This window comes from Schistocerca serialis, chromosome 1 (assembly GCF_023864345.2).
Source record: "Schistocerca serialis cubense isolate TAMUIC-IGC-003099 chromosome 1, iqSchSeri2.2, whole genome shotgun sequence".
Classification (NCBI taxonomy): Eukaryota; Metazoa; Arthropoda; class Insecta; order Orthoptera; family Acrididae; genus Schistocerca; species Schistocerca serialis.
In genome coordinates this window covers 25,871,025-25,894,123 of record NC_064638.1, presented here as the reverse complement: position 1 = coordinate 25,894,123, position 23,099 = coordinate 25,871,025, and the positions used below count along the sequence as shown (strand labels likewise).

At 36.3% G+C, this 23,099-nt stretch overlaps 2 protein-coding genes across 9 annotated transcripts in view; one reads left to right on the top strand and one right to left on the bottom strand.

Moving 5' to 3' along the window:
• Positions 1 to 23,099, top strand: part of LOC126460875 (putative FERM domain-containing protein FRMD8P1) — a 330,902-nt gene that overhangs the window by 196,293 nt on the left and 111,510 nt on the right. The window lies entirely within an intron of this gene.
• LOC126460962 (5-hydroxytryptamine receptor 1A-like) lies at positions 648 to 21,691 on the bottom strand. Its single transcript, XM_050095959.1, has 2 exons — positions 21,219 to 21,691; positions 648 to 2,910 (listed from the first exon to the last, which is right to left on the bottom strand). The coding sequence occupies exons 1-2, from the start codon at positions 21,679 to 21,681 to the stop codon at positions 2,021 to 2,023; spliced, it is 1,353 nt and encodes a 450-aa protein (XP_049951916.1). The 5' UTR covers positions 21,682 to 21,691; the 3' UTR covers positions 648 to 2,020.

Genomic DNA, 23,099 nt, shown 5'->3' with positions numbered 1-23,099 from the left:
AAAAAATCAGCTTGGAGCATTTACAAGAATTCAGTATCACTCCTTTAAAACAAAAAGTAAATAAAAATCTCTTTCTTCTGAAATCAAATCTAAATCATATGTTGCTGTTTATGTGTGTTCTGTTGCAACCTGACAATGTATGACCCCTTACGGCTCATTTAAGAGCTGCCACTATCGCTGGACAGACTTTGTACTCAAAAAACCTTTCTCCAAGCAATTTCAGTTATGTTCAGATGACTCAAAGAAGCATTGGCTACCAAGAAGCTCTGATATAATAGAGAGGTAAATTATGCATTTCATATACAGTTGGACAGAGTCCCAAACAAATTCTTTTCTCTGAAAAATCAGGCGCTTTGTAAGCCCTGGTGAACTTCTGTGTGAGGAAATTATATGTTGAAAAGTGATATAGCAATGAGTTGTGCTGTGTGAAAATTTAAAAATATTTAACTGTTTAGTTTATATTTGAAAAGTGTGTGTGTGTGTGTGGGGGGGGGGGGGGGGGGGGGGGGTGTATATTCAGTCACAAAAATAAACACATTTACTTCATCTTAATCTTTTATTAACAAAATTGAAGTTACAAAATACTTAACTTATAGAAGTGTAAAAACTTAAAAATTTTGAAAAAAAGAGAGAATGAGATAGAGAACTCATTTATGTCAAATCCTTTTGAGGACAAGAGATTCACAAATAAAAATGTCTACCAAAAACAGAGATCATTTAACATGCTCACTGACATGAAATATATTAAGTTAGAACAATACTTAGTTTCAGATAGGTGATAAATAAAGAAGTCGGTTAATCCTGTGTAAATACAGACATATAACTCCAAGTATAACAGAACTTTTGAGGGAATGTATGCATTTTTTGAAAGCAGTCCACATTCCATAGGCTACTGTATGTTACTCTTGGTGTTTGCAGTTAGTTGATTAGCAGTGGGTGTAATTAGCTCTCGCATACATTTCCTTTATGCTGTGACGCATTGTTGGCAATATTAATTCACATTCAGAGGAAACCTTTGGACAATGACCAAACAGCCAAATCAAAGCATCTGTGTGTAGCCCAGACTGACACAAACCAAACAACTTGCACGTCAACATCACATATCGATGTACTTAGCAGTATCCAGTAGACCATCTTGAAAATACTACACCACAAGATTGATTGAATGAAGGTGCATGTATCAGCTCTGCATTCTTTATTTACCTAGTACGTTCATTTTGTCTTGACAAGGAATTAAATTTCTTACTGTTTTGATGTGACTGCCAGTTGTATTTCTGTTCTTTTTCCTTCCTTTTTTCATTTATCTTCTTTTGTTGAAAAATATTTTGCAGTCACCCTTAAAGACCAGCAGTGAAAGTTGGTTGTACCAAAATTGCTGGCTTACTGGTTTTGGGTCTTTGAATTTAACTTTTATCATTTACTTGTTGTATTTCTGCACTTAGTACGTAACGCTCATCCTTACAATCTCTTATGTGGCGGATACCTTCCTTCTTCTCCCCCTCTCCTATATCCACTGTTTCTGTCACTCCCTGAACAGCTAATTATCTTTTTTATGTAAAAAAGTGCTATTGTTTACCAGTTTGCCTTCAGTTTCAATAAATGCCTGCTTTCACTGTAATAACACATTTCACACATGAAAATTGCAAACCTGTTGAGGGATGAGGCAAATGAAGTCACAAGATTTTTGTTCTTGATTGGCCAATCAAAATATTCTCCATCTTCCCAATTCTTGGGTTTTGAAGTGCAAAATTTTAAAAAAATATATACACACAGATAATTTTAGAAGTCTGTGATGTAGTAATCAAAAAATAGAAGTAGGTCAGCTAAAAGTTATTCTCATACCTTTACAATACATCTCTGCCCTTGTGAACAGAACATAGCGATATTAAAAGAAGGAACTAAACTTGTAGAGCAGCACAACACTGAAATTGAACTTAGGGTTTTCACTGGCTGAGTCCTGTCCAGAGCACCAAACATAGTATATGCAGATCTTGTCTTATATGTAAGAACTGTGCAGTTTCTATAAGTGTGTTTCATCTCTGCTTGCTTCCATTGGCGCAAGTGCACCTGTTTCCCTGCTGCCAGAGTTTCTGCGTGCATTGGACTTGCTACTGCTCCTGCCCGACGTCGTTCGCGTGCTGCGACTCCCTGTTGTCGAGCTCTTATTGCTTCGATCGCTTCTGTACTTTTGTAGCTGATTGACCTTCTTTCTTAAGAAAGTCCTAAAACCATTGTGCCACCATGCGTAGATTACAGGATTGATTAGCGAGTTTAAAAACCCTAGTATCGCCAGTGGGGCTGCAATGATAACACTTAGAGTTTTGCACGTTTTCTCATCTTTACACAAAAGATACATGACACAGGCAACAAAATACGGCACCCATGTTATGACAAAAGAACCTGTGGTAAAGAGGACAACTTTAACAGCTTTTGCCTTTTTAGGTTTTGACTTTGGTTCCATTTGTGTACTCATTCCTCCTCGAAAGATGCGCATATTTTTTGCATTGTTTTTGGGTGATCTCTGATTCTGAGTTGAACCATTTGTATTAGCTTCTTCATCAGCTCTTTGCAGCTGACGAACCTTTTTTAAGGCATGGTACAAAATGATAGAATAAAGTATAATTACAGTGATCACAGGAATTATGCCGAGATATGTTACCAATAAGACGAGTCCGGCTGGCATTCGAATGAACCAACAGACTCTTCCGTTATTAGTATTACCAGACCACCCAAAAGCAGGAAGGAATCCGACAACTATTCCAAGAACCCAGGTGCTCGCGATCAGTAGTCGAGCTCTTCTCGGATACAGCCAACGCTGGTACTGCAGGCCGTAACCGATGTAAAGGAAGCGGTCCACAGCAATCAGACCCACACTCCATACAGATGAGAGGGTACTCGATAGAATCATACCTATAAATGATACAAAAAGTGACAGCAACTGTGCATAGCAATAGGTCAACAATTATAGAAAGAAACACACTTCACCATATGCTAACAGCAGTAATTTCTGGATTTAATATCATTAACTAACAATAACCACCAAAGTGAAGGAGTATACATAAAAAATATTTTTCTTAATATTTGCAATAACTATGCACCATATCTGAAGTTAATGTTTTCTGCGTTTCTGTGAAAGTTAGTACGCATGAAGGATGTCACAGAAGTGTTACTTTGTGATACCCTTTAATTGGCTAACATATTAACTCTTAGTACACATAGCTGCTTAAAACTTCCGCTCCATCTGTTATCTAGTGTCCAGTAGACATGAAAATTCGAGAGATTAAGGTCACGAGGAAATTTCCTGTTGCTGAAACTATCCACAACATTTGCAGGACATGTTTTCAAAACTTTAAACTAGCAAAGTGGAAGAGGGAATAAGTGTTAATGGAAAATAAGTAAACCAACATTTTTGATCCTGGCATTGTACTGTTTGCCTCTAGTGAAGAGATAAACTTCCACAACAAATGAGAGTAGGCCTTAAAATATGCTGTAGTAAGACTGAAGTTATTTTCTGTGAATACATAGAAAAGAAAATAGTTTAAATTAGTAGTGGGATCATAAAATCATTTAATGAATATTTTTATTTAGAGCAGTTGAAGATGAGTCTGTTGACAGCAAAATATGACCTGTGGTGCTTTTTCTAAACTAAGTAAAATTTTTAAAACTAAGTGTCAGAAGAGGAAGATTGCAACCTATGTGTTTATCAGTTTCAACTCGTGACAATGAGGCACAGATGTCTAAAGTGAAAACCATCCAGAAACTGTGTTCATTCAATGCGCAGAGGAGAGAGTTGTATTGGAAACTGGATGCGTATAACAGGAAAAGGTTATACTTGGGCAAGTCTTGAGACAAGACCTTGGACCAGCAGTGAATAACAAGTGGATAATGATGATGATGATGATTGTGATGATGATGATAATGACTCTTCATGTGATATAACATGTTGCACCCTCCCTACCAAAAAACCGTCAGTCCAGTCACAAATTTAGCTTGTTACCCCACATGATCATGATTTTGATAATAAGCATAGATGTGGTACTGAGTCGAATGCTTTTTGAAAATCAAGAAATGCTGCATCTACCTGACTGCCTTGATCCAAAGCTTCCAGTATGCCATGTGGGAAAAGTGTGACTTGGGTTTTACGTGATAGATGTTTTCAGAATCTGTGCTGGTTGGCATGGAGAGCACAATTCATGCCTCTTGCATCACAATAACGCAGGCTGCACATTCATCCATGTTGGTGTGTGACTATTGCACAAAAAACGTTATCACTGTGCTGCCTCATCCTCTGTGCTCTTGGGACATGGTCATTGCAGACTTTTTTTTATTTCCAAAATTGAAAATGCCATTGAAAGGATGAAGATTTGCAACAATAGATGAGATAAAAGAAAATTTGCAGACGGCACCTTGTGCGATCCAACAAGTGGCTTACCAAGACTGCTTCTAGAAATGGAAATGGTGTTGGGATTGGTGTTTCAATTGTGGAGGAGAGTATTTTGAATGAGATAACGCACAATAAGTAAAAGGTAAGCATAGAAAACTTTTGTGGAGAAAGTTCCTGAATTTTTTTAACAGGTCCCATATAATGCCTTTTGTTAGCTTTTTCTATCATTATGTCCTGACACATATGGATCCCTGTTGCTCCTGTATTTTTTCAAATTTATTCTATCCATCTTCTGTTAGGTTTTCAACCCAGTCTTTTCTCATCACTCGGGATCAGGTGTAGACTTTCTTGTGTTGTCGATCCATCTACCATTATTTACCTATATTCATGTCCACTTCCATTTCATTATCACAATGGTCGTGATTATTTATCCAGTCTGTTTCCTGCTCCATTCCCTTGTTTTCCGGTTTCTCCTAATAATTTTTGTCTTGTATGTTTCCGTTGTTTGCTTAGAGACCCTCAGTTTTTCAATTTTTGCACGTTAAAAGTCTATGTCTCACAGCAAAAAGTCACAACTGGTACTGCACACTTTGGTTTTAAGATACGCAGGAAGCTTAATTTTGACAGGCCTAGTAGGTTTACCAAAAGTGCTTCTGTGCATTTTTATTGTTCTGTCCATTTCTTTCACTGTCTGTCAGTCGTTGTCTTCATCTGCCCTAAATATAGGAACTTGTCCACTGTTTTTATGGATCCACTATTAATTTGTACTGTTTTCTTTTCAGTGTGTTTGTCTTCTGATAATGAAATGATGTTTAAACCTCATTTCTGACTCACTTTATTAAGTTCTATTTGTTGTCGAGGTTTGTGGCACTGGAGATAGGCTGTACATCGTTGTCAGCAAAACCAAATCATCTCAGACAGGTTCCACTAACACACTTTTTTTTTCTATGTTTCTCAATCAAGGACCTGAAAACACTCTCAAAGAATGTGGTACGAAATCTTCTCAGACTCCTCTTTCATCTTTGAATTCCAACTGTCCTGATGAAGTGCAATGTAATACTTAGTACACGTTTTTCTTTATACCAACATAAATTGAACCTAAGCCTAATTTTTCTAGAGCTATCAGTACAGACTTTGTCAATTCTGCTTGAAAACCTTTATCATTCTATAAATGCCAGATATAATGGTACTTCATACTGCTCTCTTTACTTTATAATTCATCATGACTTGCAGATGGTTCAGCCACCTTGTTTTTTACCCTGTGTGGTTCGTGATAATTCTGTGAACATCTTGTATTTTACTGAAAGTATGCTGATATGTGTATAGCTTTTTACCCCTTGTTGTCTGTCACCTTCTCTGTGAATGTCTGAATGAATGTCGAATGAGAAATTTCTGTGCTGTTCCAGTTTTGCAGAATTGTCCTCCGACAAAGACATTCCATACATAATTTAGCAAGTTTCTTTTGTATAAAGTTCCTTCATTTGTTATAATTTCAAAATGAAGAACATCAACTCTTGCTCTTTATCTTTCCTAAATACCTCATTTGGCTCTGTATACCTCACCTTGTTACTTCTGGAATTCCATTATTTTTATTGTTATCTATTTGTGATTCTGGTTCATATCTTGGATGTTTCTTCTCAAAGGAGCATGGTATATAAATATGTTCAAGTGTACAGACCTCCACTCAAGCAGAATGTAATTAACAGTTATCCTGTAGCAATTATTTGTGAAACTGAGTGAATGTCGAATGAATAGTAATCAGTAAAAGGCTTTGCTGCCAATTTTATTGTATTCTGCTATAGCCATCATACGCAGAAATAGAGCAGAGCTGTTTAATGATGGCTGATAGTTAACATAGTCAATGAAATTATGAATGCTATTATTTATTGACTACTTTTCCTAGCTTTGCATTATATGTTTCAGAGAACACTGTGCTCATGACTCTTCATACTGCTTGCTCAGTGACACTGTGTTATATCAATATGAGGAGCAGTGTCAGCTATGTGCCTAGTATAATTTTCAGACCATAGACCACATTTGATATTGCTGAACACTACACTTTGCTTCAAAACACTAATAATCTTGTGTTCATTACTCAAAATTATCTATCACATTCCTCTCCTGTGACAAGTCTTATCAGTTTATTCCTTTCTAATCTAACTTCTCTGTTTGTATTTTGTTTTTAAAGTCATTAGTCTGTTTTGTAACCTTCTGCATCATCGATGAGGATATTAGAGGTGTCTAGATTGATATAGTCCTGTAACTTTTGTTCTGTCTTCAAATAATAAAGCTGTTGAAGATTGTAGTTTAAAGCGGTCAGGCTTGCATCGTCTCCCAAATCTTATTGCTGGTTTAGAAGGTTCACTGTTAAAATTCAGGAAACTGAGGTCATATTAAGCCTGTGCAGATGTAAATGTACATGCAGATATGCCTGATCTCGTGTATTGTGGATACATTGCACCTGGAGTAGAAAATTGCATCTACTTCGTGATCTAGGACAAGGACAGTTGTGGGCATGGATATGTAAAAGAGCTGTGGGATGGAGAAGTGGTACAAGAGCAAGGGAGGTCATTGGAAACATCTTGTCTGTGTGGAACATTTAGGGGAGGTAAGTGTATTCTTTCTAGGAAACAGGTCCGATCAGTGCAAGAGGTTGTTAGGGGGTTGTCATAATCTGTCTAATTTGGATTTGGGATATCTACATCTACATACATACTTCAGAAGTGACTGTACAGTGCCTGGCAGAAGGGACCCTGTACTGTTGCTGATTATTCTTTTTCCAGTTCCACTCACAAATGGAGTAACAGAAGAGTTACTTCTTGTGTGCCTCTCTACAAGCCCTAATTATTCTTTTTCCAGTTCCACTCACAAATGGAGTAACAGAAGAGTTACTTCTTGTGTGCCTCTCTACAAGCCCTAATCTTCCTTATGGCGTCCTTGAAGTTCTTGCATGGATGAAACATTGAAGGCAGAAGAATTGTTGTGTGGTCTATCACAAATTTGATTACTCAACAGCATTTGGTAAAAAATTTGACTTCTTCACTCTGGTGATTCCCATCTGAGGTCTCGAACATTTGCATGACAGTCTCGTACAGATCTAACTTACTGCTGTCAAATGTCGCATCACACCTCGGAATTCCTTTCACCGGACGTGGTGGGAATCCTGAGCACTCGAGAACATGTTGCCTGTTTGTTACGTATGTTGTCCCCTTTATAGATATGCTACATCTTGCCAGAACTCTCCCTGTAAATCTTATTGTCATCACCTTCCCTAAAACTGACCTAATGTGCTCATTGTATTTAATGTCATTTTGCAACATTGTACTTAAATATTTAAACAGTGAGACCTAGTCGTACAGTGTGCCGGTAATACTATTTTTGAGCATTAAAGGAATGTTTCTTCTACTCGTCTACATTAATTAACACTTATCCACATTTAAAGTGAGCTGACACTTGTGACACCAAATAGGGATTCTGTCAGAGTAATCCTTAATCTCCATACAGCCTCTTGATGACAACACTTACTGGTACAAAATAGTGTTGTCAGCAAACTGCTCATCTTTTCTGACCGATTCTTTACGTACATGGAGAACAGGAATGGACCTACCACACATTAGTGCACTCCTGGTGTTGCCTTCATCTCTGGCACAATTTTCTCTGTTCTGTCAATTGAAAAGTCTTCTAGCTGTCACATATTTAAGAAGCTGTTCCATTTGCACAGACTTTTGTTTACAGTTGAAATTGTGGCACAGTATTGAGTGCTTTGCAGAAGTGTATGGATAGATGATCTTCCTGCATCCAGTTTGAAATTTGTGTGTAAAAAGGGTGAGCTGTATTTTGCACAAGTGGGGCATTCTAAATCTGTGCCAATTCGTGGTGTTCTCAGCCACTGGCCTCAGTTTGCCTTTTGTCTGGATGGATAGTTTACTTATCATTGTGCTTGCATACATAGCAGTGAAGCTGACCATTTGCCATTCCTTCTCCCCACCCACTGCACCATTGTTGTGTTATGGACACACAAACAACAATATTATTAAATACTGCTGTTTTCGTGTCCATAACAGTTGCAGTCGATAATATTTCCATTGCATTTGAAAAATCGGTCACTTTGTTGTCCAGATACTCAGTGTGTGTCTGCCAGCTCAAATTTTTATCCAAATTTAATCACAGCAATTCAGCACAGTCTTGAATGTTTGGTTTTGAATTGCATCATGTGAGTGTTAGATATGTTTAGATTCATCCTATTTAAGTGAAACCAAGTTTCTACATTACCGAAGATACTGATCAATGATTTCAGAATTTTTCTGCTTTCTGATTTTAAACTAACACAGAAGTACTGTCTGTAAGTAGAATTGATGGGTAGGTGATATTTAATGGCAAATTATTCATTTGGAACAGAAATAGGACTGGAGTCTTGTGGGGCACTCTGAAGTATTATTATCATCATCCACATCCATACTCTCCAAACCACTGTGAAGTGTATGGCAGAGGATATGTCCCATCGTTAGGGCCGGTTCCCATTCTTCACATATGGGGTACGGGAAGGAGTGCTTCAACAAAAAGCAAGGAATTAAACTTTTTTGTTTCTTTGGCAACTGATGATTTTCCATAAAGACAAGCCTAGCACAAATGATAATACGAAATGAAAAAGTGTCTGAATATAGTGTTTATAGGCCTAAATCAGGCTTCTAATTTTTAAAATTTTAAGGTGGAGGCCTCCTGGACCACCCTCCACTTTTGGCGTGTGATTACTGACAGCATCTTCTCAAGGTTGGCAGCTGTGTATTAATATTGCCTGCAAGGTTATTAAATATGACACGAATAGTGACAGTCCGACACACTAGTCACAAAATTGTTGACACTAGCATTCGTACTCCCACTGCTGGTGCAGTCACAAGTAAAGTCTGATTTAGCTATGTCTCGTAAAGTTGATATATACTGTGTTCTTGGTGCACTATCATTTTAATTTGTTTAATTTTTCTCTCACATATATTTGATTCTTGTGTTTTTTGTTATTTTGTTTCTTCTTCTTCTTCTTCTTCATTATGTGGTACGAGCAAGTGGCACGGCTGACTAGGGTTCGTCCTCTAAACATCTTTGACACGCTTAGCAGGCTCAACAGTGGCCAGTTCATGATAGACAGCAGACAAACACAAAAAACACAGTATGTATCAACTTGATGATACATTTCACATAGTGTAGCTAAATTAAACATACCCTCTGACTGTGCCAGCGGCAAAGTTACGAATGCTTGTGTCAACAGTTCTGTGTCACTACAATCCAATATTACTTCTCCTCCATCCGAGATAACATGCTGCGTCCTCCTTAGCAAGAAATCCTCAGTCCAATAACAAACTTTTCCAGTCAAACAAATAATAAGAAAGAGCAGTAACTCTTTTTTTCTGTTCCACAAGTACGACTTACGCTATTTTAGGAAACTACCTCTAACGCCATATTTGTTACGTTTCTCAATAAGCGAGGCATAATTTACGGTATGAGGTCACAGAAGATTCCTACGACCTTGTTGCACTTGCCCAATTATGTGTTTAGTTTCTCAACAAAAATGTTTACTGCTTCTTTAATGCTGTTCTCTTGTTGTTCCTGGATCATATAGTATTTTGTAATAATGTTTTGGTTTTGCCTGACAGTGATCACCTCAGATATTTTAGAGATGGCTTGAAGAATTGAGATAGGATGATAACTTTCCGTGACCTCTCTGGTTCCCTTTATGAAAATTCATTTAATTTCAACACACCCCAGTACCTCTGGCAAGCAGGCCTTTTGAAAAAACTGCTTACTGGAGACAGTGAGTGTGTTATGAACTTTTCTGTTGCTTTAATAACTTGCATCCCACATGCAGCATTTTTCTTTTTTAATGCTAAGATTACATCTTCTACAGCCTTCATGGCACCTTTGAAAATTTATAAGGTGTTCAGAATTTGTATTGAGGTCAAATGGATTTGACCTCAATTGCACTGATTTCACGTTCTGTTGCATTTATAAGGAATTCATTGAAGCACCCACATATTTGAATTGGGTTTGCAATAGTGTTTCTTTTCAGGTAAATTTTTGAAATTTATTATGAATTCCAATTATCCTGTTGTTTGCCAGTAGTTTTATTGCCTTGGCAGCTCTTTTAACCCTTAATTCACAAGGTGTGGCCTCTCTTACCGCACCAGAATTGTACAAGTTGCTCTCATACGTCAATTATGGCTGATCGTTTTTATACACCACATTCGCTCTTTTAATGACCGACCCTCCAGATTATTATTGTCAGTTGCATTATCACTTTATTTGAGTGTTGTTGACATGTGATGGGGTCTTGTAGACTGCATCTTGTGAACTACGCACCTGCTTTTCTCAGTACAGTACAAAATGTGTTAGCAAGAATGTGACGATTTTACACACTCGATGAAATTTTTAGTCAGCGGGTGAAGAATAATGTCAGTGGTATAGAACAAGAAGTAGACAAAGAAAACAACGATTTTTCAATAGCCAGTAGTCATTGTTCTGCTAGCGAACGAGTGGACCATTCAGAGGAAGAACTTCAAGACAATGGCTATCGAGTTCAGTTTTTATATGCAAGTTTAAACCCCAGAAATTAGTTTTATGCAAAAATTTGTTTTCTAGAGAGATACCATAATTTTTCAGTACATAAAATTCAGTTCTCCAACAGTTCGTTTTGTGTACTATCGAAAAAACTTCACAGAAGCATGTGATTTTTGCTTGATACAAAAATAAAATACTGTTGGCTTTATTTAGTTCAATAAAATCAGAAAGCAGTATTTAAACAACACTTGTATATTTGTAACCATGAATGTTATATAACATAAATTAAATTTTCAAATGATTTACAGGCTAAATCTTGGTTTAAAGGTAGGGATCTCAGGGACCACACATTGTAGTATACATTACAGAAAAGTCACCTCGTGAGTTAAGGGTTAAATATAATTTCTTGAAGTCTAACGTATTCAATGAAATCAGTATTTGTGTTGTATTTTAGTTCACTGTGCAGCTGCCTCTTCCTTAACTGGAAATTTTCTGGACATTTTTATGTCCTCTATGATCCACTTTAATTTATTTGCTACTTTTGTGCCACAGATTTCGGGGTGGAAACATTTTATTGAAGATGTCAGGAAAACTATTTATGAACGTGTGAGATTTTATAGTACCTGATGTACAGAGATGAAAAGTTCATTTTCTCTCTTTTATTTTATTACAAAATATGAACACGCATGCTTTGCCAAAGTTCCTTTTAATGTTTACTTCTATACCTCAACTGCTCCTGTCTGTGGTAGCTCAGTAAATGATGCAGAATGAGCTGAGATAACCAAATTTACTCAAAATTTACACACATCTTCATATATATATTAGTTAAAACTTTACTGAAACTGTTTGCTCACTGGGCATTTTATCTGGTAGATTCAAAGAAATTCAGTTTGAAAACATGATTTTAGCACTGAATCTTGAAGCATAACTACTTTCAATTTTGTATCAATTTAAAATCAGCAGCTACAGCAAGTTTTTTTTTTTTTTAGTTTTTTCTCTGCAGACATCTTCTGGCATGCTTCAGTTTTTAGATGGGAAGTGTGAACATATGGGACATTACATGAAATTTGTTCCTAGATTGAGAATTTCTTGGTAGGGATAACACAACATGTTATCTAAGTGTTTTTGTAGCCTTGTTTGTCATGTCATATGTTAACAACCAGGCAGCCCCTTACTGTTCATAGTGTGTATTCGTGACCTCACAGACAATATCAATAGTACTGTCTGAAAGAGCTGCATAAATATCCCATCAGATCTTCTTGAGATTTCAAAGCAATGGAAAAAATTGCAACTTGTTTTAAATTATGTAGAACTTGAGCTTCCCCTGACATGCCAAATATTCAGCTGTGTAAAACCCTTGACAAGCCTGATGTTTTGACAGATTAGCACATCATAATTTTGAGCACAATAAAGAACTATCAGGCGTGATGACCGTGAGATGTCTTACAGGTACTCCGGCTCACCAGACATCAGTAAATGGGCAGCTATATTACAGTGAGTATGTATTTCACTAAGTCACATCATCTGATGATGGTGTTTTGGTTTGACAAAGAAGTAAATTGGCATTTCAGTACTCACATCAATTGTGATATCTGAGAATTTTTTCTTCAAAACTGGTTCTAGTTCTATGGAAGTTGTAAAAGAAAAAACTTCAAAACTGTTTCTTGCTCTAATGAGGATATAAAAGAAAAAAGCTATGAAAAATAGCAGATTGGCAATAAAGTATATTAAAATTATAATGTTAGTGATAAAACATCATATGCGTAGGTTCCTATGGAATTAAAAATGACTGTGTGATGATTGCTGATAATCAACTTTCAAAACCATGTGCTACCCCGAGTTCTAATAGGCTTGAATGAAGTGGGTAACTTGGATGAGTTGTTGTACTTTAACAAGTAGTATAACATTGATATGGGGAATGACAACCACACACTTATGGAGGAAGTGTATAAAGAGAAAAACACAAGAAGGTGATGCATAATGCAAAGTTCAAATGGCTCTGAGAAATATGGGACTTAACTTCTGAGGTCATCAGTCCCCTAGAACTTAGAACTACTTAAACCTAACTAACCTAAGGACATCACACACATCCGTGCCCGAGGCAGGATTCGAACATGCGACAGTAGCGGTCGCGCAGTTCCAGACTGTAGCACCTAGAACCGCTCGGCCACCCCGGCCGGCTGCATAATGCAACTCAGACATTATTCCCTCATGAAACTTCCTGGCAGATTAAAACTGTGTGCTGGACCGAGTCTCAAACTTGGGACCTTTCTCTTTCGTGAGCAAGTGCTCTACCAACTGAGCTACCCAAGCATGACTTATGACTCGTCCTCACAGCTTTACTTCAGCCAGTACCTCCTCTCCTCATTTTCCTGCTTACTTGAGAAGAGATAGTTCTAAAATATGTAACTAACAGTCTTCATAGGTACAAAGGTAAGAAATTCTACTAATGAAGTGTTGATGCCCAGAATGATAGCCATTTTGTTCTCTACACAGTGAATGTGTCTCCTTTCTCATACCATTTTATTCCATCTGGGGTGAATTAGGGTAGCATACATATTTTATTGTTTACAAATGGAAGAATCGTAATGGCAGTATTATGAAAACAGCTGAGGAAGTGGCTGAAGATGTGATTGGTGACCTAATACTATGAAAATAATTTCACAGAGCACTAAAATTCTAAGTTGAAACAAAGCATCGTGAGTAGATGACACTCCACCAGAATTTTTCATAATCCTCGGATTAACCAACCATCATAAAACTCTTCCACTTATGATGTAGGATTTAGAAGGCAGGCATTGTAAGTTACTTAGTTATTTAATGAAATGTTTCACAGATCATGTTCATGACAAATGTGATGAACTCACAAAAAGATGAAAAAATGTTTGTTTGAATACATGCTGGCCACTTATAGCTCTGATTAAATTGAGGGTTTGTGTCAGATTATCCCGCAAGACATCAGTGAATGAAAATATTCAAAATATGTTAACTTACTGACTTCCATGTCCCCAATGTTGGCAGTTATTCTTATGGCAAAACTAGTGAAACATAAATGTTTTAGCAGGGATACTGTATGGTTTCTCCAGGGAAAGCTTGCATCAATATGCACACTTAAGAACTTAGAATTTTCTGTCGTCCTTATACAAGGACAACAGGAAGTGGTATGTTTTTGCCATTTCAGAACTGGTTGAGCTGTGTCTTTTTTAAAATTTAAAGCTAGCCCATTTCTGCAAAACTAGTCAGTAACTTTCACAAAAATGCATCTTTGCTCAGCTTCACAAAAATGCTCGTATACTCTGCAGAAAGGCTCAGCTGTAAATAGAGGTGTGAGACCAACAGTAGTTCAAAGTCTTGTCAGAGCCCAGGCATCGAGTACATGTAACAAAAAAACTTGCAGTATCTGAAGAAGGTCGCTGTGCGTGTCATCAAAATATTGTGCGTGGAAATGAAAAGTCAGCAAAACGCCTGGAAGTACACTATTAGTATTTATTCTGCCTCCATCGAGTCAAGTGGTAGATCATTAACATAAAGCAAGATGGGCCAGTGATCAAACCCTGCAGGACATCCATTGTATAAACCCTGTGGGGCTTCCATTGTAATTGCTCCTCATGCAAATGATGTGGTGAGTCACTTTGTTTTACTCATACAGCCTAAGGTAGCTTGCTACATTCTGTTCCTTAAAATAAGAACTAAATTGGGCATGTGCTGTACTATGAATTCCATAAAAACTTAAATTCCTTAATAGTATATTCCTTAATATATATCCAGTGCCGTCGATAAGTCACAGATGATCCCAAATGATGATATTTGATGATGTAAATCTATAAATTATTGTCTCTGTAGAGTAGCCATTTTGAAATCCAAACTGTGATTGTCTAAGTATCCAATTACTACACAGGTGGATGACAACTATGGAGCACATTATCTTCCAAAAATATGTAGAAAATGATGTAAGGAGTGACACTAGACAGTAGTTACTGACATCTGTGGAATGCCTAACAGTGGCACATTGAAATCTACATGGGTAAACACCGTGAAGTAATGATGCAGTACATGCAAGAGTAAGAACATTACATTTGTTGGGCAGCAATTAATGTTTCATGTTTTATTGGAGATATAATCTATCTCCACATGAACCTTTACTTTTTAGATTTACAGTGAGATTCCTTATTTAAGTATGGAAATGACACTAATTTTGATTTCACTAAAATTCCTCTGTACCATTTGTGTACTGTTTTGCTTTCTTTTCTGAACTATTTGAACCAGTTTTCTCAACCATTTGTAAAAGGTAATTATTAAAAATATCTGCTGTATGTGAACTGTCTTTTACATGCTCCCTTTCTCTTTAACAAAAATAATGTTGTCTTCTGTGGCTTTTTCCCTGCCTCTGTTTCAACAGTATTCATTATTGATTTGATGCCCTTAAACCCCAGGAAGACTAATAATTCCACTTCCAAAGAAGGCAAGGGCAGATAGTTGCGCAAACAAACCACCAGTTTAAGTAATCACGGTTCGCAAAATGCTTACACAAATATTCTATGGAATTACTGAATGCACCTCCACCACCAATACCCCATTTGTAGCATCTGAGGATGTAGAAAAAGCTTTTGATGATATAGTATGAAATGCTTTATTTCGAGTTCTGAAACTGACAGGGGTAAAATACAGGGAGTGAAAGGTTATCTGTAACTTTGACACAAACCAGACTGCAGTTATAAGAGTCAAAAGACATAAAATGAAGGCAGCAACTAGGAAGAGAGAGATAGGCAAGGTTCTGAGCAAGTAGTGAAGGATCCTAAGGAGAAATTTGGAAAGGGAATTAAAATTCAGGGAGAAGATTTACAAACACTGACAATATTGTAGTGTCACCAATATTGTAGTGTCACTGGCAGAGATGGGAATACGATTTGATCTCTTGAACAGAAAGGTCAGAAGTTATAAGAGGAACAGCAACAAAAGTAAAACAAAGGTAATGAATTCTAGCCAAATTGAATCACATGATGCTGACTAAATTAGATTAGGAAATGTAGCACTAAAAGAAGTAGTTAAATTTTGCTGTTTGGGCAGTAAAATAACTGATGATGACTGAAGTAGAGAGAGCAAATGCAGACTGACAACAGCAGTACTGTGTTTCGAAAGAAAAGTGAATATAAATTTAAGGGCAGGGAAGCCTGCAGTGCAGCCTTGTACAGAATTGAAATTTGTACAATAGGCCATACAGACAAGCAGAGAATGGTTGCTTCTGAGATGTTGCAGAAGAATACTGAAGATTAAATTGTAAGACCAGGCAACTAATGTAGCGGTACTGAATCTAATTTGGGGAAAAAATAGCTTTGTCACTCTACTTCACTAAAAGAAGGGATCTATTGATAGGCCATATCCTGTGGCATCTAGGAATTTTAGGAATTGTGAAGGTCAAAACTACAAAGGGAGACTGAGGATTGAATGCAGTAAGCAGGTTCTAATAGATGTAAGTTGTTGCAGATGTACAGATATGAAAAGACGTGCACAGTGTGCTGCATCGAACAAGTCTTTAGGCTGAAAGCTTCTTCAGCAATGACAGATTTTGTAAATATCTATACGGTTACAGAATTTCCTGACAGATTAAAATTGTGTGCTAGATGATGTCCAAAAACCCAGACATTTGCCTTTTGCAGGAATTGCCCCTCTTACTGAACTATTTAGGCAGTGGCATTCTTCAGAGGGAGAACATGTCCCAGAAAAGCAAGTAATTTCCCACCATGTACTTTTTCCTACTGGCCTCTCCAGGACGGAGAGCAAAAGAAGTACTCACAGATTGAAGCTTCCTGCTGGGTCTGTGTTTGCTAATCTGTCTGGAAGTTTGAAACTTTCTGTGTATAATATTTTTGAGTCTTGTACAACTGCATTAAAATATTACAGTATGTTTTCCATTAAAGGGACACACTTAGCAGACCAAAGGTAATACTATACTATTCAGATATGTCATTGTATAACGTTTTAAATGATATAAACCATTAAAAAAGCAGTTTCTACGGCTTGGATATCTCTACTGGCACAAGAATGGCAGCTGTTTGCAGTGAAGTGAGCCATAAAAGTTGCAACCTTTATTACAATACGTAGATTGGTACTGAGTTTGATAACGGGGTTTAAGAACATATGGCAACAGTTTAGCGTGATAAGCTTGTTTAATTAACATATGTGTCACATCAGACAAGATTATCCCTGTAATGAGCAAAGTAGGGAAGGTAAAAACAATTCATTCCAAAAACTACACAGATTTGTGAAAATTATACTAAATATGCACAGTGTTTCCATACAGATAAAACTGAACACTGTGTGCATATAATTCCCTTTAACTTGACCAGTAGTTGCGTATTTTATTTTCTGCAGACTCATATAACTGATGGAAGCTATATGTTACACTGTAATTACTGTTGTGCTTGCTGCTATACACATCTCTGTAATGTAGTTTATGAGCAGCTTTTGTAAAATAAGAGAAGCTCGTCATAGTTTTCATATAACTCATAAAACCATCAAACTAAATATGATATATGATCACCATTTTATATTTTGTACTTGTCTCTAACTTTAGAATTACAATTTTTGTTATGCATAGTTTTTGTAGGCAGATGTATCTTTATTACTGTGAAGTATTGTAGCTCAGGAGGACTTTTATTTGAGAAGTTAGTGTGTTTAACTCTTCATGGCAGAAAGGTAACAATACATTACACAGAGCAAGATTGCCAAGTATCTGCAGTGGCTACTTATACTGACTCAGCTAGAGCCAAAACTGCTTATTACTTATTGGTCTCCTTGTTCACATGTCTTTTATAAGGGCTATTGTGAAACACTCGTCAATGTTATAAAGGCCCATTGTGAATATAGTAATCTTTGATTGTTTTATTTATGAACTGCTGCTTTGGTCCCTGGGGAAGAATTTAGTTTATGTTCAACAACTCAAGTTTATTCATGTGTATGGAGTAAACTCATTTCCAAGAAGGTTACAAAAGTCATGAGTAACATGGCAATTTAAAATAGTTAAGTAATAAATTAACAAAAGTCTCAAAGAACATGAATTAAAACGAACATACACATGGTATGGGATCATGTACATGCGACCAATTTTGTAGTAAAACTGAGTAAGTTAATTTCACATTACACACAAAGTAATAAAAATGGCAGCACAATACATTACTGAAAACATTCAACAGATTAAATACAGATATAAATTGTTTAAAAAACGAAGCATATTAAAAAGGAAGTAATACGTCATTACAAATATGCCAAAACAAGAGAATTACAATGAATATAAAACTGAAATCTAAGCGTAAGGACAGGGGTGAGGCAACATGTAGAAAGCTGGGTGGCACAGTAGTCATGTTGCATTACATAAAACTGAAAATCAATAGGCCTTAGTTTTTATAAAGGAAAGAATATTATAAAGTTAGTATAGTAAAATAGCGTATATATATTACACATTCAAAACTAATGTACATATGCATATGTAAATGCAATCTAGACTATCTATTCAGATTTTACCATACACTAACAATAATGTAAACGGTATTTGTTTTTCTCAATGTGTTTGTGTATACTGCTTTCTTTGTGCTTCTTATTCTTGACTTGTATTGTGATGTGTTGATTTTAATTATGTTCTACACTACTCCATTTAATTGATATGAGCACAAACGATAAATAGTTTGTCAATGTGCACCTTTGCCCTCTCTTTTTCCTACATAATTATCATTCTTTTGTTAACTGTAATGCATATTGATTTTTATTTTATGTATGAATACTTCCTTCACTGCCTCCACTTTCTTCTGCTTCATGCACACTGACTGCTTATGATTGCTCAGGAAGGAACTAATACAGTTGTTGTACAGACCTAGAATATCATATTTTTCAAGCTTTGACAGCAGAATATTACGGTCCATCATGTCAAAAGATTTTGACAGGTCAAGAAAACTCCTATTGATTCCTGTTTCTTGTCCATCAGGCATAGTATGGAATTAGTGCACTCATAAATAGCAGTTATGATTGACCTCTTATTTTTGAATCCATGTTGTTCATTGCATAGGATATTGTTTTCATTTACAAATTTTTAAGTTTGTCATACATAACTTGTTCTAATATTTTTGAAATACAGGGGAAATTGTGATGGGTCTGTAGTTATTTACATTATCTTTTCTCATGTTTTTATACATTGGAATGACTTTAGATGCTTTCAATACATCAGGGAAAAACCCTGCCCGATGTGAGCAGTCACACAGGTGTGTAAGTATTTCAACTAGGTTTGATGCACTCTTCTTAAGATTGTTGCAGGAACACCATCAATGCCTGCAGAGTTGGAATTTTTTAGTAATTTTATTTCGTTAGCTCTCTTGCGAGATAGAACTGATGTACGGTGACCCTCTATAAGCGTTTATTTTGTATTCATTGGCTTGAGTGTTGTTATATAAGTTTGATTGTATCATATTATCAGCACATCTGTGAAAAAATTGTTAAAAGTGTTGCCTACTTTTAAGGGGTTTGTTACTTTTTAATTTTTTTGTGATAGTATTTTAATTTTGCAGGGTGAGCTGTGTTTACCGGACACTTTTTTTTATAACAATCCACGTAGCCTTCACTTTATTTTCTGAATTATAAATGTAGTCTGTATGGAACGGAGACCTGGACAATTAACATGAAGCACATTAAAAAATTACAAGCTCTAGAGATGGACTTTTGGAGAAGATCGGCAAGAATCTCGAGGAAAGAAAAGATAAGGAACACCGAAGTAATAATGAGAATGGAAATAAAAGAAAGAATATATGATGTAATGGATAGGAAGAAATTACAGTGGTACGGGCATGTACGACAAATGGAGGAAACCAGAATACCAAACTTAATACTGGAGTGGGAACCAGAGGGGAGAAGAAGAAGAGGACGACCTATGACCACCTGGCTCCGAAATGTACAGCACACAATGAGGAGAATGGGTGCAGAGGAAGAGGACACACAAGATTGAAACACCTGGAGAAATATTTTGAGAATATAGTTTAAGAACGTTTATCGTTTGTATTGTAATTTCCAAGTAAATTATTATGTTGGAGATAAGCCTCTGTAATGAGGAAAAGCTCAAAATAATAATAATATAATAAATGTAGTCATCATTCTGAAATATTTTTGGTGCTCTTATTACTTTTCTTAGTATTTTGAAGTATGTTTTATAATATATGTGTATTTCAGCTGAGAAATTTTTTTATTTAATATTTCATGAAGTTGTATTTTCCTCTGACATGAAACCCTTATTCCTCTTGTGATCCAACTGCTTGTTCTAGAATTCCCCCTTATGGTTACAGTTTTCAGTGGGAAGGAAATTTGGAAGAAGTGGGTTAAATTGTTAATATATATCATTAATTTTGGAAACCTGTGATCATTTTTCTTTCTGTAATAAGCTGTTGAAGTAGTTTACATTATCCTGATTATAACTTCTACTTGTGGCTCTTACAGACATGTTGTTAATAACAATGCCTTTCATTTTTAAGCTTAATATTTGAGCAAGTTGGTCACCAAAACCCTTTCTTGAAAATTTTTAGTAGGGTGTTCCGTAAACTTTTCATGACTAGAAACTGGTCTAAAGCTGTTTGACAAGTTTCTGTTACTTGGGTAGCAGATTTTACTTCAGCCATTAAATTACAGGATGATGCAAGTCAAAAGGGTTCTTTTAAACTTTTGTCAATTTATTATTTGTGAACTATTTTAAAAATTTGTGTTACTCATGACTTTTGTAGCCCCTCTGCATAAATCTTGAAGAAAATTTTAATTCAAATGGGGAGGGGTGTGGGTGGTTGGGGTAGTAAGCCCCACAACTCACAGCAGCTGACAGTAACTTGAATTTTGATTTTTATTTGTTGCAGCATAAGTGCTGTGGACTTTTCATTAATAGTTATTGTTATGAAAAACTCTGAACATACTTATTATACCATTGCCAAAGAACATGATAAATATTCCAGTTAATTTAGTAATAAAAATGATTTCTTATTTAGCAACTAACAATAGGAAATTAAATGACCAAATGAATCACAAAGAAAATAAAAGCTTGTCTCCAACTTGAAACAAGCTGAAAATAATATATTTATTCTATCAAAAAGTTGTGAAACACTAGACACAGATGAAGCTGATCTTGAACATACATTAGGTGTTTAATTGAACCATATGTGTAACTAATTGTTCTAGGATATGAACTTCTGAAATTAGCTGCTGTCACAGCTGCAGTAACAGCTACTCAGTGATAAAAGTTAAGAGAAATTAAAAAACTTACCTAACTGGAAGAAACAAGTCGTCTCATCTCTCAGATTTTTTGGGAATGCTTGTCCAAAGACGACTGCAATTCCTGTGATCAGATCTGCCATTGCAATGTTCCCCAAAAACAAGTATGTTGTTTTTGGCTGCACACCACTTCGTATTATTAACCCAGATGATACCACGACAGCCAAATTCAGTATGATGATGAGTGCTCCAATTGCAGGGATGAGGTAATCATAGAGCAGCAGCTGTGTTGTAGCACTTTTTACTATGGTGATATTTAGTGACTGATCTGTGCTGTCACTGTTATTAGCTAGAACACTGATATTTTGTGTTAAATCCATAAAACTGGAGCTTGTAGTGTATTGTTCTAACATTCCAGCAAGTGACATTACACTTGTGAGGTACGAATCTGTAGCAACTGCAGTAGATGGAGAGTGATGCATCCTGTCCCAGAGGTTCTCCATGGGAGACTGCATGCTCAGCTGCACGGGGGGATTGCCAGAGCATTGGGTGTGCTGTTGCCTCATCTCTTGTTGACACAGGACACAGATAGTGAAGCTCTTTCCTTCCTTCCTGTGTTGTGTCATATCAGTCCGGGGACTAACTGTTATCAAGTGTAATGTGTGTGAATTTGCTTCTCAGAATTATTACTTCATGGAACATGGTTGAGCCTTGCTTGTGTAAATTGCAGGTCAGAATGTAGAGGGAGAAAAACCACATTTCTTTGGGGTATTGAAAAATTCTAATTTATAAATTGAAATTAAATACACTCAACTTTCTGTATTAAAAGTGCAAATCTGAAACTGAATATTAAGCAAGAGAAGTAAATTTTTTATGGAAATTAATATGGTACTCTAAAGTGCTGAGTGGAATACACACAATGGGAAAAAAATAAAAATAACCATTCATCTTATAGTTGAGGCTCTGAGCAGTGTGCATATACAATAGCCAGCTTTTGAACTTGTAGCTTAGCTTTCAAATAATGTCCTTTTTGAACATGTATTGCGCTGATACTGCTATATTAGTGAGGGCAACAGTGTTTCCACCTTATATTTATAAAAAAGTGTTTCTCATACATTTGTGAAAAACTGCAGAGTTTATACCCTTATGGTATATTAATAATTTTTACTTATGGACCCTCTGACAGCAACTGAATAAAACACAATTTTAGTGCCATATGCGTTTCGCCTTTATTTTCTGCAAGGCATCATCAGTGGCAGGTTGCGTGGACAATTTCCTACATATTACGCTCCTGTTGCATTTTTGGTGTTGTTCTTCTTCTTATGAATGCCAATTTGCGGTTTTTTCCCCATTCCACAACACTACGCACTGAACGCTTGTTTTAAAGCAATGTTTGCAGAAAATAAAGGCGAAACACGTATGGCACTAAAATTGTGTTTTATTCAGTTGCTGTCAGACGGTCCATAAGTAAAAATTATTAATATACCGTAATATTACACGCAACTGAGGAAGACAGGACTATAAAAGTTGAAGATGTTTATACCCTTAATTTGTACCTTTTTATACCAAAGCATACAGTTCATAATATCACAATGATAAGGGTGGAAGCGAGGTGTGGGAAACAAAGATACGCATGTTTGGTTGAGAGAATGAAAAGCTGTAGCCATTAAATGAAATTTTTAAGAAGTGTATCCCCTTGTGATTACTTAATTCAAACTGAATCATTTTTCAATGGGACATTTATTCAGTTTTATAAATGGCGAAAAGTGATGTGTTCACAACTTCTGTGTTCTTTACAGATCCAAACATGTTGAGCCACAGCGAGTGAGGCCTTACAACTGTGGCTGAAGTACATTGACGTAGAAATCATTGTGTTCTTTGTTTGATGTTAACATTAGAGTTTCATTGCACCTCAAAATCTAAACTCCATGCG